Genomic DNA, 22,500 nt, shown 5'->3' with positions numbered 1-22,500 from the left:
AGAGAGAGGTCACGCACGTGGTAGCTCCGTGTTTTTCGTGGTGTTACAGTGGTTTAACAAAGTGCAGTGTTGTGAAAATTTCAGTGCTTGAAGTGCTAAGTGTCCTGGTGTCCATGTAAAAGTGTAAGGTGTGCTAAGCCTTGCAATAGTGTTAAAAAAATCACTTGAAAAGAGTGTTTGTACCCGTGCAGTGACTGAGACCCGGGCCTGACCTGACGCGAGGCCTAAGGCAGCACACAGTTGCCAAATCTCCAAGGTAGTTTTTTAAACAACCTGTATCTCTCTCCGTGGCTGGTTTGGCTTGACTTGTGGGAGAGGTAGTTAGTGTCGTGTGTTTTTTGTGCGCCTGTGGGGAAGTGCTTTGTGTTCTGTGCCAGTGTTTAGTGTCTGTGTTCACGAGTGTGTTAGTGTCGTACGTGTCGTTTAGAGCCAACACTCGTTGTCGCTCCCACACCTGGCTCCACAATTCCCCAGGAATCACTTATCCTCTCCTCAATGTCCAGCCCCGCCCATCGCCCCATAGCCAGGCGAGACTTGCCTGGCTACCAGCCACAGAATTGGTGTTGCGTTTGTGGCAAAGCAACACTTAAGACTCAACACGTGAGCTGTGACGAGGAAACCTGCCGTAACCTTTGTCACAACAGCTGCCTTGGGGATACGCCAGTCTTCAAGTGTAGCTACACGGAACAGCTACGACTCCAAGCAAACATCCCGGACCCCGTCATCTACATCAGCGAGGAGACTGACACCCCACGCCACTACCGGACGATAGTGGGAGAGTCAGTGGGAGGGCTTGAGAGAGGAGAGCTAGTTTCACTAGTTGAGAAGCTCACTGAGGAAGCCTCTCAACAAAACTGTGTGATTAAGTCCCTCCAGGACGACCGAGACTTGATCATACAGCACAGAGACGTGTTTGCTGCGGCTCTCAGAGTAGCAGACAGGCTGATAGCGTCAAAACAGCGCCAGACGCAAGTAGCCACACGCTCAGGCAGTCAGCGCCCACGCAGAGTCAATTGACGAACACTGGGAGGTGGTTTGTCAGGACTCTGAGAGGTGGAGGACGTGGTGGAGCTCGGATAAACCGCAACAGATCCGGTACGCAGCTGTTTTCTCCACTTCCACCTTCCCTTCGCCTGCCCGGGAAACAACGACCGCTCCGCCTACCTCCACTGCTTCCACCGCCACACAGAGCGACTGTGACACCTCCCCAGCGTCCACTGTCACCCTTCTGCCACACAGAGTGACTGCTCGGTACTCACTACCACGTCTACCGCCACACAGAGCAGCAGGGACTCTTCCTCCATAAACACAGCGAACGGAGTAGATCGCGGTGCCTCTGTTCGCCCACGAACCTCTCCTCAGACCACTTCAGGAGATTGGAGAAAAAAGAAATCTAAGAGGGAAGTGCAGCAGGACGCGAGGAGGGTGTCCAGCGAAGGACTGAGGACTCACCAGGCCACCAAGCAGACACAAAAGCGAGCCAAGGCAAAAGTGTGTGAGTACTGCTCACGGAAAGGACACACTTCTGCTACTTGCCACGCCAGAACTGACGATTTACGTCAGGAGCGTCTCCTACAGCGGCTTCTTACGGTGGAAAGATACACAGCCACACCCTTCCCACCTGCAGCGCCTCAGCCCGCCCACCCCCTCACTTCATTTCAGTCCTTGCCACAACCTCGCCCACTCCTTCCTCAGCCTGGTATCTGGAATCAGAACCAGGGGCGGCAGTGGACCACCTCTTCACCAGTACCAGCAGTCGGCCGCGGACCCTAACCACCACCTCGGACTAGCAGGCCTCGCTCACTACCATCCCTCACCATGGTACAGCCAGCTTGCCCCGCCGCCAACTAAAGGTCGTCTCTAGCAACGTCCGTGGTCTCCGGACTAACCTTGCAGACTTATACCACAACTGTGTGCAACGACACAATGCAGACGTTGTTGTGGTGACCGAGACATGGCTGAACAGTGAGGTGGAGCCCACGTATGGCAGGATGCAGGGCTTCACCCACTGGGTGAGGAGGGACCGACAGGAGCGAACAGGAGGTGGAGTGGCTGTCTGCTTCAAGGAAGGAATGCAGGCCCAGCTACTCGACATAGACACGCCTCCAATGATGGAGATGATGTACTTCCGAGTAATGCTGGCAGACCGCTCAGCCCTCCTGCTGTGTGCCCTGTATCGCCCCCCGCGACAAGGGCCTGACTCACTCTGTACCTGACTGAGACCTTAGACAACCTGATGATGGCACACAGCTGCAGCCACGTGCTGATTGTGGGGGATCTCAATCACCACCTGGAAAGAGACGCCTACGAGAATCTCCTGAGGTGCAGGGTCTGACAGATCATGTCACCTTCCCCACACATGAACGAGGAGGGACATTAGACCCTGTCATCTCAGACTACCAGGAAGACAAGCTTCAGTGTCATCAGCTGGGGCTCGTGGGCAGCTCTGACCATCACGCTGTACTGACACAGCTGGAAGTGGGCGTGGCTCAGGACGAGGCCACCACCCGCACCATCTGGCTGTGGAACAAAGCAGACTGGGCTTCCTGCGCCGCGACCTGACCCACACCCCATGGGCCACTTTGCTACAGGGAGGAGCAGAGAGTGAAGCACTTGCACTCACCTCTCACCTTCTCGCCCTCCAGAGACGCCACGTCCCACACAGGGAATACACCACCAGATCGACGGATCAGCCATGGTTTGGCTACCGTTGCCGTGTTGCTGCCGAGGCAAAGTATGCTGCCTGGCTCCGCTACAAGAGGAACCCGACTCGGCGCAACAAGGACCTGCACAGGGCTGCATGCAGGAGGATGGTGGTAACCAGCAAGTGGGCCTTAAAAAAGTGGGAGGAAAGCCTGCGCCGGAAACTGTGTGGCACTGGCGTAGGAAACAAAACTTGGTGGTCTCTTGTTAAGGACAAACAAGGAACTGGCCACCAAGAATCCATCCCTCCCCTCAGCAAGCAGGACGGTACTGTCGCCACCAGCAGTAAGGAGAGGGCACAGTTGCTGGCTTCCTTGTTTGCTGGAAAATGAAGGTCGGGAATCCACAGCAGCCACCGCCTCAGCTGGTCCAGCAATGTGAGAAGACTGTCACCATGGTGGAGGTGACGCATCAGCAGGTGAAGCGATTATTGCGGGGCTGGACACACAGAAAGCCACCGGCCCTGATGACATCAGCCCGCACCTGCTGAAGCGATGCTCCCAGGAACTGGCTGCCCCTCTCACCCAAGTTCACAACTTGTGTACGGGAAAACGTCTGGCCTTCAGTGTGGAAGGAGGCTCGAGTAGTTCCTGCACACAAAAAGCTCCAGGACGGACCCAAAAAACTACAGACCCATATCCCTGTTGTCAGTGGTGGGTAAAGTGTTTGAGAGGGTCGTGGCAGAGGTGGTGTGTAGCCATCTCAAGGACAATGCCCTCCTCTCAGACCAACAGTTTGGGTTCAGACCTGGAAGGTCAACCTCCGACCTAATGATGCTTCTCACCAGGCATTGGCAGGACGCCCTCGACGACGGCAAGGACACTATAGTGGTTGCTTTGGACATAGCAGGAGCTTTTGATAAAGTATGGCACAACGGATTACTAGAAAAGCTTCGTGCTAAAGGCATCCAGGGTGGCTTGCTACGACTCTGGGAAATTACCTGCAGGACAGAAGCCTCAAGGTGGTTGTCAACGGGCAAACATCTGAGTCCCTGCCTGTGGAGGCATCAGTGCCACAGGGTTCAATTCTTGGCCCACCCTGTGGAATATCTACGTGGATGATCTTCTCCAGCTACTGCCAGGAGTCATGGCCTATGCTGATGACTGCACCCTCTCCTATACCTATCCACGCCAGGACAGTGGGCGGGCTGCTGAGGCCATCAATCAGCAGCTACGAGTGATAAAGGAGTGGGGTGCTCGCTGGCAAGTGACATTCGCGCCGGAGAAGACACAAGCAATGGTTGTCTCGGTCCCCAGCCGCCATGGCAGCAATGGCAGGAAAGTTGTCTTTGGCGTTGCTGCTCTCCCACCCAAGATGACGTCAAGATACTTGGAGTGGAGGTGGATCGAGGGCTGAGGTTTGACAGGCATGTCAAAACCATTGCCAAGAAAGCCTCTCACAGGATCTCCGCTCTCAGAAGGATCGCCAGTTTCCTCGACAGGAAGGGGAGACTGCTGCTGTACAAGGCACAGGTGCGGCCCCACCTTGAATACGCAGCTCTCTCCTGGATGTCCTGTGCCGCCACACACAGAAGGAGACTGGACAGCATCCAACGCCGCGCCATACGGCTAGTAGATGCTGCACTACCACCTCACCCAGAGCCTGAGCGTCCCCTTGATTCACTGGAACACCGCAGAGACGTGGCGGCGATCGTAGTGTTCCATAAGGCACAGGTGCAAAGAGTGCCACATCTGGCAGGGCTGCGTCATCCTCTAAGAGTCACCGCACGGAGCACGAGAACGGTGCTCAATGGTGGTGACGCCGTAGAGGTGCCGCGATCCCACGGGTGTCAGCATCAACGCACCTTCGCAGGACGCGTCTCCAGGATGTGGAACTTGTTCACGGCCGCGGTGCCTCACGTCCAGGAGATGAACACACACAGTGTCAAACTGATGGCACATAAGTGGAGACAGACACTGCCAACTCCTCTGACACTCTTTGTGACGTGACACTCAGTGTAGTGCAGTGCGTGAATAGTGCTAGTGAAGTGAAACGAATAGTGCTCCATTTACATGCTGACCATCTTGTATATTATCTATTTTTAAGTCTTGTAAATATTGTAGAGAAATAGATTGTAGTACCCTTAGAATAGGTAGCACACGACAGTGCGCCTTTGGGTACATGTTCCTTTGTATTAAGTTTTGTTTAAATAAAAAAAAAAAAAAGAAAGAGAGAGAGAGAGAGAGAGAGAGAGAGAGAGAGAGAGAGAGAGAGAGAGAGAGAGAGAGAGAGAGAGAGAGAGAGAGAGAGAGAGAGAGAGAGAGAGAGAGAGAGAGAGAGAGAGAGAGAGAGAGAGAGAGAGAGAGAGAGAGAGAGAGAGAGAGAGAGAGAGAGAGAGAGAGAGAGAGAGAGAGAGAGAGAGAGAGAGAGAGAGAGAGAGAGAGAGAGAGAGAGAGAGAGAGAGAGAGAGAGAGAGAGAGAGAGAGAGAGAGAGAGAGGGCGGCCTTCGGGTGCTCCAGTCTTCCGTGGACTCAGCCGTTTTGACTTGGCTTCCCCCTCACCCACCGACCGGCCTCCTCCTCGGCTACACCCTCCACCACCGCCCACCGCACGGCCGCACGCCCACCCAGCACTCGCTTCACGCCCAAGCCAATGTGCATACTCTCACCCACCTCACCCACGGCACTCACGAATTCTGGTTAACGGCCAGGACGCGCGTGGGTGAAGGGCCGCCCACGTCAACCGTCAAGCTCACCATGATGGAGCAAGGTGAGTTGTAGATGACATGCTGGATGAGTGCTTGAGAGGCTGGGAAGTGTTGGATGACTAGTGGATGGCTTCGTGGATTACTAATGGGTGAATAATGGATAGTTTGATGATGGATGAATGGTAGATGGTTTAGTGGATGGCTTCGTGGACGACTAATGGATAGATAATGGATAGTTTGATGGATGGCTTGGTGGATAAATGGTAGGTGGTTTAATGGAGGAGTGTTGCATGACTAACATGAGTCGAGGGATTGATCTGTAGATGCGTATAATGGTTTGCTCTTTTCCAACGCTCTTTTCTTTGCCTGAAATCGTATATATAGTTTATTGCAATTATTTATTCCATGTGGGCTTTATCACGGGAATTTATGGGCTAAAGGGGATATTTTTGGGGTACCTCCTATCTCAAAACCCACCCGCTAGGAAGCCGTTGCCCCGAGTAAGGAAGCCCAACCTACACAGACCGTGGACAGGATTCGAACCCGTGCGCTTGGAGACCCCTCGGACCCCAAGGCACGCATGGTTCCACTGTGTCACGCTTTTTCTAATTTTCCTTCATTAGTTCTTTGAGTCGTTTTACGTGCAATGCTTATTTTTCCTCCGTTAGTGTTCCTTTGTGTTAGTGTTGCGTGCGGAGCGGTGAGGTGAGATGAGGTGAGGTGTGGGTGGTAACAATGTTGATGGTGTCACTCACGCTCATCATGTGCATGCTCCCACGTGATAATAAAGCAATCCGCCAGCCACGAATACAAACAACACAGCTTTCAGTACAAGGGGAACATGTTTTCACCACGTTACCGCTGACAAATAGCCACCACAGAGAGAGAGAGAGAGAGAGAGAGAGAGAGAGAGAGAGAGAGACGTACATGAATAAATCCCAGATGAACTCCACAGTAAATCCCCCAAAAATAGAAGTGAGATGAGTACACATTAGTAGAACAGTATGATAATAAAAAAGATTGGGGCAAATATGAACCATGAGCAACCACGTAGCCTCGCCAGCTCCTCGATATTAATAACTAGATGCGAGACGAAAATTTCCCTGACAAGTAATAAAGGAAGAAAGAGAGACAGAGAAAACAATAAGAAAATCCATCTTTTTCTTTTTCTTTTTTTTACCACGTGGGCTTTTCACGGAAATTTATGGGCTGAAGGGGGTACTTTTTGGGGTACCTCGTATCTGAAAGCCCACCCGCTAGGAAACCGTTGCCCCGAGTGAGGAAGCCCAACCTACACTCGGACCGTAGACAGATTCGAAGCCGTGCGCATGGAGACCCCTAGGACCCGAAAGCGCGCATGGTTCCACTGTAACACGGCGGCCCCCTATTTATAAGTATTTACTTCAACACGCTTCATTATCAGGCTTGCCAACTTTATTACACTCTCATTCCCGACGCGTCAGGATTTACCCACCCTCCCGCTGCCGCCCCGAGGGAAATCAGGGATATATATTTTCAGTGACTTAAACACACCAATTATTGTGCCAAGCCACCCGCTACTAGATGGAAATTACTTTTTATTATCAAGTGAGAGCCATTAAGTATGTTAGAGGATGGAGCAAGGGAAGGCGGTAGAGGATGGAGGAAGGGAAGGCGGTATAGGAAGGTGGAGCAAGGGAAGGCGGTAGAGGAGGATGGAGCAAGGGGAAGCGGTAGAGGAAGGAGGAGCAAGGAAGGAGTTGGTAGTTAAGGATGGTGATGAGAAATTACAAAATGAAGTCAAGGTGATTTTTAATTATTATTCTATCGTAGAGTATTAGATTTTGAGAGAGAGAGAGAGAGAGAGAGAGAGAGAGAGAGAGAGAGAGAGAGAGAGAGAGAGTGATTAAGTCAGCCACCAGATAATTAGTCATAACACACCCCGGCATAATAACAAAATACACACACACACACACACACACACACACACACACACACACACACACACACACACACACACACACACACACACACACACACACACACACACACACACACACACACACACACACACACACACACAGTAATTTTTATTCTCTCTCTCTCTCTCTCTCTCTCTCTCTCTCTCTCTCTCTCTCTCTCTCTCTCTCTCTCTCCCACACACACACACAATCACTCCTTCCGTCATTTCCTTACTCCGTTGCAGTCCCCGCCGGAGTGGCCACGCTGGGAGACCGGGTGGTGGTGACGAGGGGAGACGATGTGAGGCTAGTGTGTCTAACAGTCGGAGAGCCTCGTCCTCCTCTCACGTGGACGAAGGATGGACGAAGAGTTGAGCCTAGTACGAGGTGTGTGGTGAGATGCCTTCGCCTTAGCTATCCTGTACCTTTCCGTGAGATTTGGCTGTGCTGTTTGTAGTTTATTTAGTATCTTAAGTCCCCGTAAGTCTTTGTTTTCTTTTGTATTTGTTTGTTTTACTAAGAATGGGATTTCTCTATCTTTATCCGCCCATGTATTTACTTTTGTCTCTCTATCTCTCTCTCATTTTTATTTTTACCCTTTCATTCGTCTTTTCTTTTTTCGTATTTGATCTGTCTCTTTTCTATTATCCTTATTATATTTCGTGACATCTGTTCTACCCTTAACCCTTTCAGTACTGGGACGCATTTTTACCAGGAGTTTTAGGTGTGATCAGACAATTTTATTTATATTAAGAAGTGTCTATGGAGGCCAGAAGGTTAATGAATAGAATCTTCACTAATTTAATCCCCACTTAAGGTTCTGAAGCTGTATAAAATCATCAAATACTAAGCAGAATGAATATAGAAACGTGTCATGGTACTGAAGGGGTTAGACTTTCACCTCCCATGTCTGCCTCACCAAAGTTGTTATCTCCGTCGCTTTCAGGTTCTCTCAGGACGCCGACGGTTCTCTGGTGATTCGTGGGGTAGAGCGAAGTGACCGCAGCAACTACACATGTTCCATCAACAGCGTGCGGAAACACCCTTACGTGCACACCTCCTCTACCTACACTCTTCATGTGCAAGGTATGAGAGAGAGAGAGAGAGAGAGAGAGAGAGAGAGAGAGAGAGATCCTATCCGATGGTTTTCATATTCTTACTCTTGTTGTGGTTTTCCTATTCATCTTTCATCGTTTCTATTCTTTTCCCTTCTTGTAAATCTGTTCATCATCTTGTTTTCTTCTTACTTATATTTATAAATTTCCTTCTCCTCCTCCTCCTCCTCCTCCTCAACCTCCTCTTCTTGTATTCATATTTCCATGTCATGCTCTTGCAGTTCCACCCAGCGCCCCGTCCGCCCACATTTCGGACGCCTCCTCCTCCTCCTCCCTGACGGTGACGTGGGCGGCAGGAGATACGGGCGGGGCGGCGGTGCGGTCGTGGGCGGTGTGGTGGCGGGCGGCGAGTGGCGGGGGGTCCTGGCACACGCGTGAACTTGGTCGCGCCCACTCCCGTTACGTCATCGGGGATTTGCAGTGCGGCGCCGAGTACCAGGTAGCGTGATACTGTCTCTTCATGGTGTCACTTATATCGTGTCACCTGCTCTCTCTCTCTCTCTCTCTCTCTCTCTCTCTCTCTCTCTCTGTTACGCCTCTCATTCCTTCAGGTTTACGTCACGGCCAGGACGCACGTCGGGGTATCGCCGCCCTCACGCCCACTCACCGCCCATACTTCCGGCTCACCCCCTGTGGCGCCGCCCTCCCGCCAGGTGGCCTCCGGGAACAGCAGCGGCCTGTGGGTGTGGTTGGGAAGGTGGGCGGACGGCGGGTGTCCAATCACACACTTCACCCTGGAGCTGAAGAGATCCCGTGACCCAACCTGGACCACTTGTAAGTACCCTTGTCTTTTGTCCTCACTGGCCCCCGGCGTAACGCGGTGCAGTTTGCCTCCTACTACCTTTCCCTCATCTGAAACATCTTAGCCTGTAATTAAGCTTTTATTCTTAAACGCTTTGGATTTTCATGGCTTTAATGACATAAAAAAAAATATTCTGGTTCGTATGACTTTTTTTCTTTTATTCATTCCGCTGAATTCTTTATATATATATATATATATATATATATATATATATATATATATATATATATATATATATATATATATATACGCTAACCTAGAGGAACACGAAAATTAATTGAAAAAGGCCCCTAATTTTGTGTCATGTGTAAGCGTACTGCATGAAGGGCAAGGCGCGCGTATTTTGTCTGTTTACGTCACGTCCGTGAGCTCCTTCGCCCTGCTGTCCTGCTGGTCCCACGCGGTGCCCATTGCTTCATTTCCTAATTTTCTTTAGTGTAAAGGAAATGATGACTCTTGAGGCCGAGAGGACTAACACGGGAAAACCAGCTGGATCGATGGTGAGACTTGCCTTCCTCGCTCAGTCAGTATTATGAGGAAAGAAGCGAACTGAAAGGCTTCGTTCAGTCACCAGGTAGGAAATCTCTCCCCCGTGGATGAAAATTAGCGTAGGTTTGATTTATACCTGGGAATAACTGCCCGGGCTGTTTTCCTCGGGATGTAATTATTTTTCAATGCTCTTTCTTTACAAACTTTTCCTTCTTGACATTTGATTCTCAGATATGTTCTAAACTTCTGTTTATTTACTTAATTTGCTTTGTAAAATTTCACCTGCCGACCGCAGCGAAGATGGGCCTCCGGTGTGGCCAAGCAGCTCCGCTTCTTTTGTAGGGTGTATCTTTGTTAAAGACTTGGTGCCGGTGCTTGGGTAGCCTGGCGTTGGGGTCTCGTCAGTTACTCATGCCAACCATCTGTCCAGCTGACGCTTGAAGGAACTGACACCTGTCAGCTGTTTGATGGCCTTTGGCCCAGCATTGAACACGTTCTCCACAACCTTGTCAATGAGTTGTGTATGCTATTATATTACAGTCGCTACTCTCCGAGTGGTGACTTGTGTTTCAATGTAGCACAGTCGTCTTTTTCTCGGATGGTGGTTCACTTGAAAGCCTACGCGTGTCAGGCATCAGTTATTCTAGGGTTTTCCACTCAGGGATCACTAGGCACCTCTCACACCTCTGCAGTGAATACAGGCTAAGGTGGTGTAGCCGCTGTCAATAATCCATGTGCTAGGGGCCCCAGATTTTACTGGTAAAGGACCTCTGTAGAACTAACTTTACCACTTCTACCTGGTGTGGTGACCAGAGCTGGCAGCAATACTCTAGCCTAGGGATGACCAGAGTCTTCCCCAGTGTCAGCCTGCAGGTCCTCTCCCTGGTGTGAAAGGTCCTGAGAATCCACCTGCTCAGTGTGTTGTGTGTGTTGGTGATGTTAATGGTGTGTTGAGAAGGTTTCATCAGCACTCATGGTAATTCCCAGTTCACACACATAATGTGTTGGAGTGATGGTCTGGTGGCCGGCCTGCTAGCTGGTGTCTTGTTTGATGTCGTGTAGAGGGCCATACCTCATTAGATAAAATTTGTTGCTGTTCATTAACATTAACATGTTATTTTTATCAGCCCAGTCTCGTAGGCCATTTAAGTCCTCTTAATTGCAACAGGGCATGTCCTCTGTTTCTATGATGATGGAAATAGCATAGGTGTTATATATCTAGATTTTAGCAAGGCGTTTGATAAGGTACCGCATAGGAGGCTAGTGTACAAATTGAGACTACATGGGATAGGGGGTAGGTTAGTTGATTGGATTAGTGAATGGCTTTTTGATAGGAAACAGAGAGTAGTATTAAATGGGGCAATGTCTGAGTTGAAGGAAGTGGTTAGTGGGGTACCCCAAGGATCAGTGCTAGGACCTCTTCTTTTCTTGGTGTACATTAACGATTTAGATATAGGAATTAGTAGCAAAGTATCAAAGTTTGCAGATGATACTAAGATAGCATGTGCAGTACAGGGTGAAAAGGACAATTACAGAATACAACGAGATCTGGACAGGCTGATAGCATGGGCAGACAGATGGCAGATGGAGTTTAATTCTAAAAGTGTCAGGTTATGCATTTAGGTAAAGACAACACAAACTTTAACTATGAGATGGAGGGATGTTGGCTAGAGGCAGTAGAGGAAGGAAAGGATTTAGGAGTAGTGATAGACAGGACTATGAAATTTTCAAAGCAATGTTTAGAAGCAAGAAATAGGGCAAATAGGATCCTGGGTTTTATAAATAGAAATGTTAGTTATAAAAGTAAGGAAGTGGTGCGTAGCTTATATAATTCCTATGTTAGGCCCCATTTAGAGTATTGCAGGCCTGGTCACCCAGGCAGGATATCAACATGTTAGAAGCAGTTCAGAGAAGAGCAACTAGGATGATACCAGCATTAAAGCGCCTGGAGTATAGAGATAGATTAAAGGAATTAAACATGTTTTCATTTGAGAGGAGATGTATAAGAGGGATATGATAGAGTTATTTAAAATGTTCTCAGATACAAACTACATAGATGTGAGATCTTTCTTTACCTTAGAGGAGGGAAGTAGGACTAGAAATCATGGCAGGAAGATTAGAAAGCAAGGCTGCAGGTTAGATATAAGAAAATATTTCTTTAGTCATAGGGTGGTAGACTTCTGGAATGCATTGCCAGAGAGGGTTGTAAATAGCACTAGTTTGACAATGTTTAAAAACAGATTAGATAAGCACTTAAATTTATTAGATTTATAATTATGTATAGCACTGCATGATAGTTTTATAAGAAATTTACTATAGTTAAACAAGACATGATCCCCATGTATGGGGACCACAAATTGTAGAGGATTTCACTGCAGGACTTAGCCCTGTTAATGGGCCAAATATTTAGAATTAGTATATAATGTATTGTGTACTTGTAAGTGTATCTTTAAGTACTGATGACGAGGTCGCTGTGCGACTGATACAGGATAACCTAGATGGGCCCTGGTGGCCCTTTTTTATCCTATTATTTATGTTATGTTATGTTATTCTCCTCTTTACCCTTGTGTCGTCAGCAGAAGAGGTAGCCTGGGAGTGCTGCAGTCCCCTGTCTGTGTCCCTGATCATAATCAAGAACAACAGAGGTCCCAGCACTGACCCCTGTGGAATTCCATTGACAACCTCACTTGGGTCTGAGAGATGCCCCTGGACTGATAACTTTTGTGTCCTACTTGGATCCATTTTTCAAAGTTTCCTGTTATGCCAAGGCCTTTTAGTTTGTGGAGGAGGCGGCCTTGCCAAAATCTAAATAGATCACATCGACATTTGTGCCCTCGCTAATGGTGTGTAGTAGGGCTTCTTTGTGTACCAATAATTATGACAGGCAGGACTGGCCTTTAGTGGTGTGGTGTCCAGTAGTGGATTGATTGTTAGAGTAGTCTGACTTGTGATTTGACAAGGTGGTCTGGAAGAGTTCACATTTATGTATTATTCCATGGTTGTTACTCAACATCAGATCTACAATGTTGGATACTCTTGTTGGTTTGTCGACGAATGGAGTCAAATATTTAGTTGCAGCAAGGACAATCAATTTAATTTTCTTGCTTATACTTTCTCCATCACTTTCACCTACCACCTTTAGCGATTCCCGGTTTACATTGGAGAAGTTGAAATCCCCACTCAAGTTTTCTGTAATTTTCTTGTTGGGGCATCAGCATCTCTACTTTGTCTCTTAAAAGGTGAAGTTTTCATTCTCCACTGAGTGATTGCTCTCCACATGGTTACTGTTATCTGTCTGTTTTGCCTTGTGGTGCAATGTGGTAGCATTTGTTCTTCCACTGGGATGCCTCCTGTGCAGGATACCTTGACATTGTCCCCTTTAAATGGGGTTATCTGCAGTCAGATTTTGTGCACAATTTCTTGTGTTGCATCCTATTCCCTTGTCAGAACTATGTTTTGTGAATTTTATGCATGCCTTGCAGTTTCCATGTTAGCATTGTCTGCAGACTGGTTTAGGTCTTGATGGTTCCGAGGTTTTTTGTGGTGTAGAATCAGTGTTGTGTGTGATTGGTGTGGTTCGTGATACACCACCCATGGATTCTTGACTGGAAGTTGGCTGGTGGTCATTTTTTTTTTATCCTTGATGTTAGGTGCAGGGATTGAAATTGATAGAGATCTATGTCTTCAGGGAACATCCTAATTCTGTGTTTTTCCTGGTATTTCCATTTGCATAGTTGGCAGATACCATTTGTGTGGCCTGTCTCCTCATTCTTTCGACTGCCTCACTCACCTCTATTGTCCATTCTGGGTTGGCTTACTTTTCAAAACGGTTTTTTTTTCACATGTGTATTTCTGGATTGTGCTTGTTAGGCATTGAATAATGTATATAGGCAGGGCACTGCATATATAAAATATCGTCACAGTGGATTATGAACTTGAGGTCAGTGATTTTTGGCCACATGTGCCACAGTTGTTGTTTTCCTGGTGATCTGCCATTGCGCCTTCAGTCTTTTTTTTTTTTTTTTTATACTGAAAATGAACACAGACTTCCCACTGGTCAGTAGCAAGGTATTGACATCTTAAGGTATTCACTGCTTGATGAATGTAATGTTTCCAGTTTGTAAGAGTGTCACCTTCCTTGTTGCAGTGGCAAGCAGTCTGGCGCCGCAGGAAGTATACGAGGTGGGCAGCGTGAGCAGCGGAGCTACCTTTGGACTTCGGCTCACAGCACACAATGCTGCTGGCACCACAACTGCCACTGTCACTGCCAACACGGGTGGCAGTGGCGAGTCAGGTGGCACAGGAGGACTGGAAGAGGCACCCCCAAATCCCCTTCATGCCGACCCACGCCTCCTTGCCTCCGCTGCCGCCTCTGCCCTGGCCTTGGCTCTCACTGTGGCTGCTGCTGTGCTCTGCCTCAGAAGACGTAGGTTTACTCTCCTTCGCCTCTCTGACTCGCACTCTTCTGCAGACTACAATGTGGTGTGGTAGTCACACACACACACACACACACACACACACACACACACACACACACACACACACACACACACACACACACACACACACACACTGCATAGTGTAGTGGTTAGCACGCCCGACTCACAATCGAGAGGGTCCGAGTTCGAGTCCTGGAAAGCTGCAAGGCAAATGGGCAAGCCTCTTAATGTGTAGCCCCTGTTCACCTAGCAGTAAATAGGTACGAGATGTAACTCGAGGGGTTTTGGCCTCGCTTTCTTGGTGTGTGGAGTGTGGTGTGGTCTCAGTCCTACCTGATGATCGGTCACAACGAGCTCTGAGCTCTTTCCATAGGGGAAGACTGGCTGGGTGACCAGCAGACGACTGTGGTGAATAACACACACACACACACACACACACACACACACACACACACACACACACACACACACACACACACACACACACACACACACACACACGGTAGCTCAGTGGTTAGAGTGCTGGCTTCACAAGCCAGAGGACCGGGGTTCGATTCCCCGGCCGGGTGGAGATATTTGGGTGTGTCTCCTTTCACGTGTAGCCCCTGTTCACCTAGCAGTGAGTAGGTACGGGATGTAAATCGAGGAGTTGTGACCTTGTTGTCCCGGTGTGTGATGTGTGCCTGGTCTCAGGCCTATCCGAAGATCGAAAATAATGAGCTCTGAGCTCGTTCCGTAGGGTAACGTCTGGCTGTCTCGTCAGAGACTGCAGCAGATCAAACAGTGAAACACACACACACACACACACACACACACACACACACCCGGTAGCTCAGTGGTTAGAGCGCTGGCTTCACAAGCCAGAGGACCAGGGTTCAATTCCCCAGCTGGGTGGAGATATTTGGGTGTGTCTCCTTTCACGTGTAGCCCCTGTTCACCTAGCAGTGAGTAGGTACGGGATGTAAATCGAGGAGTTGTGACCTTGTTGCCCCGGTGTGTGGTGTGTGCCTGGTCTCAGGCCTATCTGAAGATCGGAAATAATGAGCTCTGAGCTCGTTCTGTAGGGTAACGTCTGGTTGTCTCGTCAGAGACTGCAGCAGATCAAACAAACAAACAGTGAAACACACACACACACACACACACACACACACACACACACACACACACACACACACACACTATTTAAGTTATATTGAACTATATCCCAAATTTTACTTATCACTAAAACTAGTGTGATTTTTTTTATATTCCCTATGCATTTATTTTTTTTTCTCTCTTGACAAGTTATAATGTTATAATGGAATTGTAATTGATACTAACTTTTTTTCTATCTCATACGTGTATTGGTAGTGCATGGCAGCTGTATAAAATGTTTGTCTGATATGTTGTGTCAAGTTTCTTGATAATTTATTTCATGGATGTGCTGAAAATATTGCAGTAGCATTTTCTGACTCATCTACACATTGAATAATGCATGGCAACTTTTCCTGTTTACTTGCATGACAAGCAAGTGTGCATGTTTTCAATACCTTGTGCATTCCATATTACTGTTCATCTCCTTCATACTATTAATATATACACATGACTGCTCCAAAAAATGTTGATGGCTGTAGTCTGAAAAAAAAAAACTTAACACTTTGATTTTCTTTTCACTCTCCTGGTTCGTGTCATTCCTGTCTGTGTATATGTGTGAGGTGCTGAAGGTACGTAAGCCATGCATGTTCTGATTGGGCTATGAGATTGAATGTAGAGTCTGCTACTTACATGATTTTGTCTCCCTCTACCTGTGCTTCATTTTAAGTCCTTGTATATTGTGGTTCCTATTACTTGCTTGGTATGTTTTCCTTTCCTCGCTCTCCTACTCTCACTTTTTTTGCATTGGTAAATGTAAGAACCCCAAATTCATAATTCATATATTATATAAGTCCTGTTTTTGTTGCTTTCTAATTCCACCATTCTTCACTATATCTTTTCCCTTCCTCCCCTCACTCTCACATCCCTTTGCTTTTATTGGCTTCCTCACATACTAAGAGGATTTGTTTAACACACACACTTGCTCCAGGGTCCTCGGCTGGGCCAGGCAGCAACAGAGGCAGTCAGGATGACCAGGAGGCTGAGGAGAACAAGACCAACCTCCTGCAGCAGAGAGATGCCTACTATGCCACCGTCAAGAAGCCTCAGCCTGTACCTGCCACACTGGAGCGGATACCAGGTACCAGGGAGAAGGAGACAGGTACCCCCGGCTCTCTCCTCTTCTTGCAATCCTATGAATCCTCTCCTTCCAGACCTGTCAGGTTCCTGGTATGACTTTAGAACACATTCTGAAAGTTTTTAGATGAAGCTACATGGATTTTTTAGGGTGTTTTTTTAGGGTTCTGGTGACTTTTAACAAAATTTCTTTGTGATTGGGAGGAGAAACACTCTTAAGAACCTGAGTACTTATCTCTGCGGTTTTTGGAAATAGTGGTGAGAGTGTTTTGTGTGGATATGAAAATGTGTTTTGCATTATGGTCTCATTAATGTTTTAGTGCTCTTATCTTCATAATTACTTAATCATAAATTGCTTTGGGGTGTTTTTTATGTAGCTATTTATTTTCTTATAAAGCTTCAGCTAGACATGGCACTGACTACAAACTGGAAAATCTATTTTATTTATCTTTTCTTTTTCTTGTAAATGTTTAGTTGTTGCTTTGATTTATTATTTAGCACAGTGAAAGGATTGATCAGGAGTTTTTTGAAAGATGTAGATTCAATTATATTAACTAAGGTTTTTATTCATTGTATTCTTTTTAGGTTATGAATTAATGTCATTGAAAATATATGATTTTTTTTTGTCAGTTTGTCACTTTAGTTTGTGTGTTGGATTGTTATTTTTTTTTCATTTATGTATATGTATCCGAGATGAAAAAGGAGGAAGAAAGGAAGAATGATTCACTGAGTGCTATTTGTTGGTGACCTATAATGGTGTCATAGAAAAGAAAAAATCTGTTCAGATTTAAGTACTTATAACTGGATTAACAATTGAATTCCACACTTCATACCGCCATCATCTGACAGGTCTGGAGGTCACCCCTATCCCACTGACCCTTACTCACACTTACTGCACTGGTAGTAAACACAACTCCGTGAGCCGCTACACAAACACCAGAAATAAGCTTTTAACTTTCAAGCACCTCACATAACGGGTTTTTTGACTAATCAAATCTAAGATGCAGCAAGATTGATCACATATCTCTGTATATTAAATATATCAGAATGCAAAGATTTTATAATAAAAAAAGATAGTTAAAACTATGCTCCTTGTTTTCATTAGTCAGCTTGTCACACTGTTCACTCCTCATGTTACTGCTGTTTGTTTCAGAGTACTCTGAGGATATCTACCCTTACGCCACCTTCCAGCTTGGGGAAGGGCGTGGGGGTGGTGGGGGAGGAGGGGGTGGGGGAGCACCTGAGGACACAGCTACTGCCAAGTTCCAAACCTTTGTGTACCAAGACGCTCGGTATGGCGTGACCGAGGCACGACCACCCACCTCGGTGAGTGTGTGTGTGTGTGTGTGTGTGTGTGTGTGTGTGTGTGTGTGTGTGTGTGTGTGTGTGTGTGTGTGTCTTTGTCTGTGTCTGTGAGAGAGGGAGAGAGAGAGAGAGAGAGAATGATAAGCTTTAGACTTAGAGATTTGAATAATCATTTATATTTCTCTTGTCAAGTTTATGATTATAAAATGTATCATTATAAGCTTCAGAAATTTAATTATTCTTATTTTTTATTGTCAGATTCATCATTGGGAAATATATCAGTGTTCATAGATGTTTAATAAAAGAGTTAACAGTAATTACCTTAAATCAGTAAGATAGTCAGAGTGTCGTACCTCGTTACTTTGAAGTAGAAGCGGAAGTACCACAAACAACAGAAGCACCACAACTAGGAAGCAAACGGAAAAAAAGTCACAGGAAAATAAACAACATAATTCAAAGTTTATCATAAAAAGATAAAGTAAGAAAAAACAATATCAATGTGACTACTTTTTCCCTTTGGTTTGACATATTTCCTGTGACTTATTTTCCGGTTGTGTGGCATGCTTGTGACCCCGCCCCGCCCCACAGCCCGACCACCCGGCACCCACCAGCACTCGTGGGGAGGGCTGGGGGCGGGGAAAAGGGAGACGCGTGCCAGGGGGGCCAAGGAGTGAGAGTGAAGAGTACGATTCCCTTCAGTCGGACACGGACACCGAACACGCTACATCTTCCCGCACTGAGTCGTCAATCCACCTGGACTCCGCTACGCTAGAGACCCACCATGCCCTCCACCTGCCCCTTGATCCTCACCTGGCCACCCTGGAAGCTCCCCCGTCACGCCCTGAGCCCAGCCATGCTTCCTCCCGTGGTTCCGGGGCGTGCAAGGCATCCACCAACAGGAACATGCATCACAGTGAGTGACGAGGAAGTGTTGTGGCCTTGGTAGGTTGTTGTAGTTGTAGTTATTGTTGTGTGGCAGTTTTGCTATTAGTTTTTGTGTCCTTTAGTTTGTTTTTTTAATTCCTAATGTAATATGTGTGTATATATATGCTATGTAACGGTTCACTTTGGTTTGGAATGGAATGTTAAAGTTGTCATAGTTTGGTATGGTGATGGTAGTGGCAGTATGTACTAGTACTAACAGTAGTAGTTGTGATGGTATTAGTTGTGCCTCTTCTCATGTCATCTCATCCCATTGTTTTCTTTCTCTTCCTGCCTCATCTATCCTGAGAGTTTATTTGTTCTCCTCCTCTTTAATTTCTCCTTCTCTTCCCTTTTTATTTACTGTCAGATATAATTTTCTCTTTTGTTCTCCTTTTTATCTTTCCTTATATAATATATAATGAGAACTTATAAATACAGGCAACCCCCGCTTAGCGAACGTTCACACAACAAAATTTCGCTACAACAAACATTTTCTTTTTCTACCATTTGCTCGTATAACGAACACCAAACTTGCTTTAACAAAATTTTATCAAGGTAATTTTTTCCAAGTTTGAAAGCCTCGCTGTATCATGCAAGCCGACAGGCTTTTGAATATACCAGCGCCTCTCGTGGACAAATTGCGCACCACTCGCTCCCCTACCCTTCCCCACTCTTAGTTCAAAACAAAAACAGGGTCCAGCACCAGCTTGTCATCTCACGTTCAACATGCCACCAAAATGCCCTGCAACCAGTCCTGCAATGTCGCCTAGCGTTGCTAAGACCAGGAAGTCTCTTACTCTCGAAGTGAAGTTGGATATTATTCACAGACACGAGAGAGGCGAGAAAACTAATAGCATTGCTCGCCATCATCTTGACTCCATCTACTGTCTCTACTATTTTCAAGTCAGCAGACTCTATTAAGAAGGCTGGTGAGACCATATCTTCCTTGCAAGCTAAAAGAACCACCTGAACTCGTGACTCTGCAATGGATAAAATGGAAAGGCTTGTGGAAATGGTACATAAGTTTTGTATATGATACAATGATGTGCCCTTTGTTTACATTCCACAGGTTGCCAGCTAGCATCTTTCCCACTCCACTCTCCCTCCCTTCCTAAATTTAAGATCATCATTATAAAGTTACTTACATACATACATTAGTGTACATTATAATGACTTAGTCTTAAATTAAACTGCTTAAATGTTTAACTTCATAATTTTTACTTTTATTAAACCTTTTACTGTACTATGATGCACTCTCGCTTTGTTTACTTTCAATGGAAGTTCAAGTCAGGGGTCAAACTTGTTATAATTGATTCGCTTAACGAAAATTCGCGTAACGAACGGTTTTCTAGGAATGTAACCTGTCCTTTAAGCAGGGGTTGCCTGTATTCTTATATCTTTGACATCTTTCTGATTTTCAATCATCATCTTTCTCTTTCCATGATAGCTTACTGATATTCTTCTCCTTTATCAGTTTTCCCTTCTTTCCATATACATATCATGGGAGCTTATCTTTTTTTCTTTATTGTCTTGTTTTCCCTGTTGTACTAAGGCGAAGATGGTGCCCCATAATGAAGGATTTTGTTTTGCCATCATGGCAGTTTACTAAAACTCATATCTTCATTCCCCTGATTATTCTTCATCATCTTTCTTCTTCTCTTCCTCTTCTTGTTCCTTATGTATTGTAGAAGCATGTTAACACTTCTCATCATCTTGATTTTCCTCTTCTTTCTCTTCCTCCTCCTCTTTTCCAAACTTGAAGTAGTTTACTAACACACACACTCGTTCGCCAGACCTGATCTACCATGCTCCCGAGTCGAGCACCTCCACTGAGCCATCTCCTGTGGTGGAGCGCAAGTCATTCCCACGCAAGCTGGACGTGAGCAAAGTGTCGCGGGCTGGTGGGGCCTTCACCAGTCGAGGCTTAGGCAAGGTCGCTGCCAGCCTACGGGGAGCCACTGCTTCCTCTTCCAGCGCTACACAGGAAACGAGTCTCTGTTTCCCGAAGAAAATGAGCCATGGATCGTCTTCTGTGGACTCTAAGAGCTCCGAGGATAGCAAATACGGTTTTACCAGGAAGATCTCCCCTCCTGTTGCCTTCTCCGGTAGCCACAATGAACTGTCTGAGGCAGAGTGTGACCTGGAGACTCGCAAGAGGGCAGCCACGGAGGGAGACGCTCCTCCTTACATCGGACACTCGAGATCACAATTTAGGTCGTACGTCTCAGCCCGAGGCAAGGGGGACTACAGCATCAAGGTTTAGGCAACGACCCGATCCTCTGCAGGATAACAAAGTTTTCATAGATTCTTCCCATAGATTATGCCATAACCAGCACCCCATCTCCAATAACAAAATAAAAACACACACACACACACACACACACACACACACACACACACACACAAGAAGAAGAAAAGAAGGGAAAAAAATGTGCCTCCAAGGGAGGCTGGAGTATCAAAATGTTTCATGTTTTCATAGGCCAAACCCCCAATATGGAAAGATGTTAGCCGCAGGATATGGATATTCTAATGACAACATACAAGTTAAGTTGGAGCAAAGATTTATCAGCACCTTTTTTTTTTTTCTTTTAGGTTATTTTCTGAGGTACCCCTTTCTCTCTCTCTCTCTCTCTCTCTCTCTCTCTCTCTCTCTCTCTCTCTCTCTCTCTCTCTCTCTCTCTCTCTCTCTCTCTCTCTCTCTCTCTCTCTCTCTCTCTCTCTCAAGTGTAAATATTCGTGCCATGGGTGTCTGGTCATTTATTATTCCCTTTTGATTTTACCTTTGTGTTATGATTAGAAAATTCCTTTCCGGTAACACTCCATCAGCTGGTTGAGGCCACAAGTCACAATCATGTGGAAAGTTTGGATTCTTCGCAGCTAGATGTTCTTTTGTACAGTCTTCATCACAGTGCTAATCCCATCATGTAACATGTCCAAATTGATCTCTGGTAGATGTATGTTTCTTTTTCTGCAAGAGTTTCCCGTGATAGTCCAGCCAGCATTATAAAAAGACCATTTTCTGAAATGCTTCTTTGCTGCACCTCCACTACTTTCAAAAGGCTCTTAGTTGATGTTATAAAACTTTTAAACATGTTTTATTGTGATTCTAGTAGCAGGTTAGCAAAATTTCTACAATACTAACAGAGGAAGCACTGCTGAGAACCTGTCTAATCATCTCTGTTGCCTTTGAAGATAGTCACAGTGAGAGAGCAAAGTGTTTCTGAATACAGGCCGGTTGTCACAATGGAGCCACCACTGCCTGCTGTCATTTCCCATTACTCTATGTGCGCTCCCGATAGCCTCTTTGTAAACAGTTCAATTCTCCGAGCCAGTGGCCTGAGTTTTTACCCTTGCAAAAACAAAGAACTTAAACCAACAACACACACATGTAATTTCTTTGTAACTTTGGTAAGTGTTACTTTAACAACAGTATGCTACCTGTGCATATAAGGAAAGAGAAATCCTATTAATATATTTTCTTTTTCTAATTCACATGCATTCACACTACAATATGATTGACAAACTTCAGAAACCATCATCACGCTTAAGAAGACAGAGATATTCACTCTGTGAAATTTGATTCCATAAGAAAACATTAACCTCTTCATTATCACAATAGTGTTACATCTCCAAAGAAAAGTGCATGGGAAAAGCAACGGTGTATGCTCAAACCACAAGACACTTTATTTTATACTATAGGCATCAGTTGGCCAACTCGAGGTGCTATACTTCCTGAGTCACCACCAGTATGTGCTCGACATTCTCCTCAGAAGTGTTTGTGGTTTCAGAAGCTCTTTTGTTTATTTATTTTTGTATTTATTTATTTTTTTCTCGTGTTTTCTACTCCAAGTTACCCGCCGTCCCTTCTTTGTATGTGTGAGAAGTGTTGCCAGCGACTTATGTTCAGTGTTTACAAAGTGTTACTGTG

The 22,500-nt window shown here is 46.2% G+C and overlaps 1 protein-coding gene across 1 annotated transcript in view; it reads left to right on the top strand.

Moving 5' to 3' along the window:
- The first annotated feature begins 5,147 nt into the window (after positions 1-5,147).
- The window catches only part of LOC123508857 (Down syndrome cell adhesion molecule-like protein Dscam2), a 17,396-nt gene continuing 43 nt past the window's right edge, over positions 5,148-22,500 (top strand). Inside the window, exons 1-10 of the mRNA XM_045262826.1 lie at positions 5,148-5,412; positions 7,536-7,677; positions 8,237-8,376; positions 8,627-8,844; positions 8,957-9,179; positions 13,844-14,122; positions 16,198-16,368; positions 17,497-17,669; positions 18,237-18,561; positions 20,366-22,500. The exon at positions 20,366-22,500 is cut by the window's right edge and continues 43 nt beyond it. Of these exons, the coding sequence (XP_045118761.1) occupies positions 5,400-5,412; positions 7,536-7,677; positions 8,237-8,376; positions 8,627-8,844; positions 8,957-9,179; positions 13,844-14,122; positions 16,198-16,368; positions 17,497-17,669; positions 18,237-18,561; positions 20,366-20,835 (2,154 nt within the window). The 5' untranslated portion in view covers positions 5,148-5,399 and the 3' untranslated portion in view covers positions 20,836-22,500. The remainder of the gene's footprint in view (positions 5,413-7,535; positions 7,678-8,236; positions 8,377-8,626; positions 8,845-8,956; positions 9,180-13,843; positions 14,123-16,197; positions 16,369-17,496; positions 17,670-18,236; positions 18,562-20,365) is intronic.

This window comes from Portunus trituberculatus, chromosome 25 (genome assembly GCF_017591435.1).
Source record: "Portunus trituberculatus isolate SZX2019 chromosome 25, ASM1759143v1, whole genome shotgun sequence".
In the NCBI taxonomy this organism is placed as follows: Eukaryota; Metazoa; Arthropoda; class Malacostraca; order Decapoda; family Portunidae; genus Portunus; species Portunus trituberculatus.
Note: the sequence above shows the minus strand (reverse complement) of the source record. Positions and strands in the feature narration are given on the sequence as shown.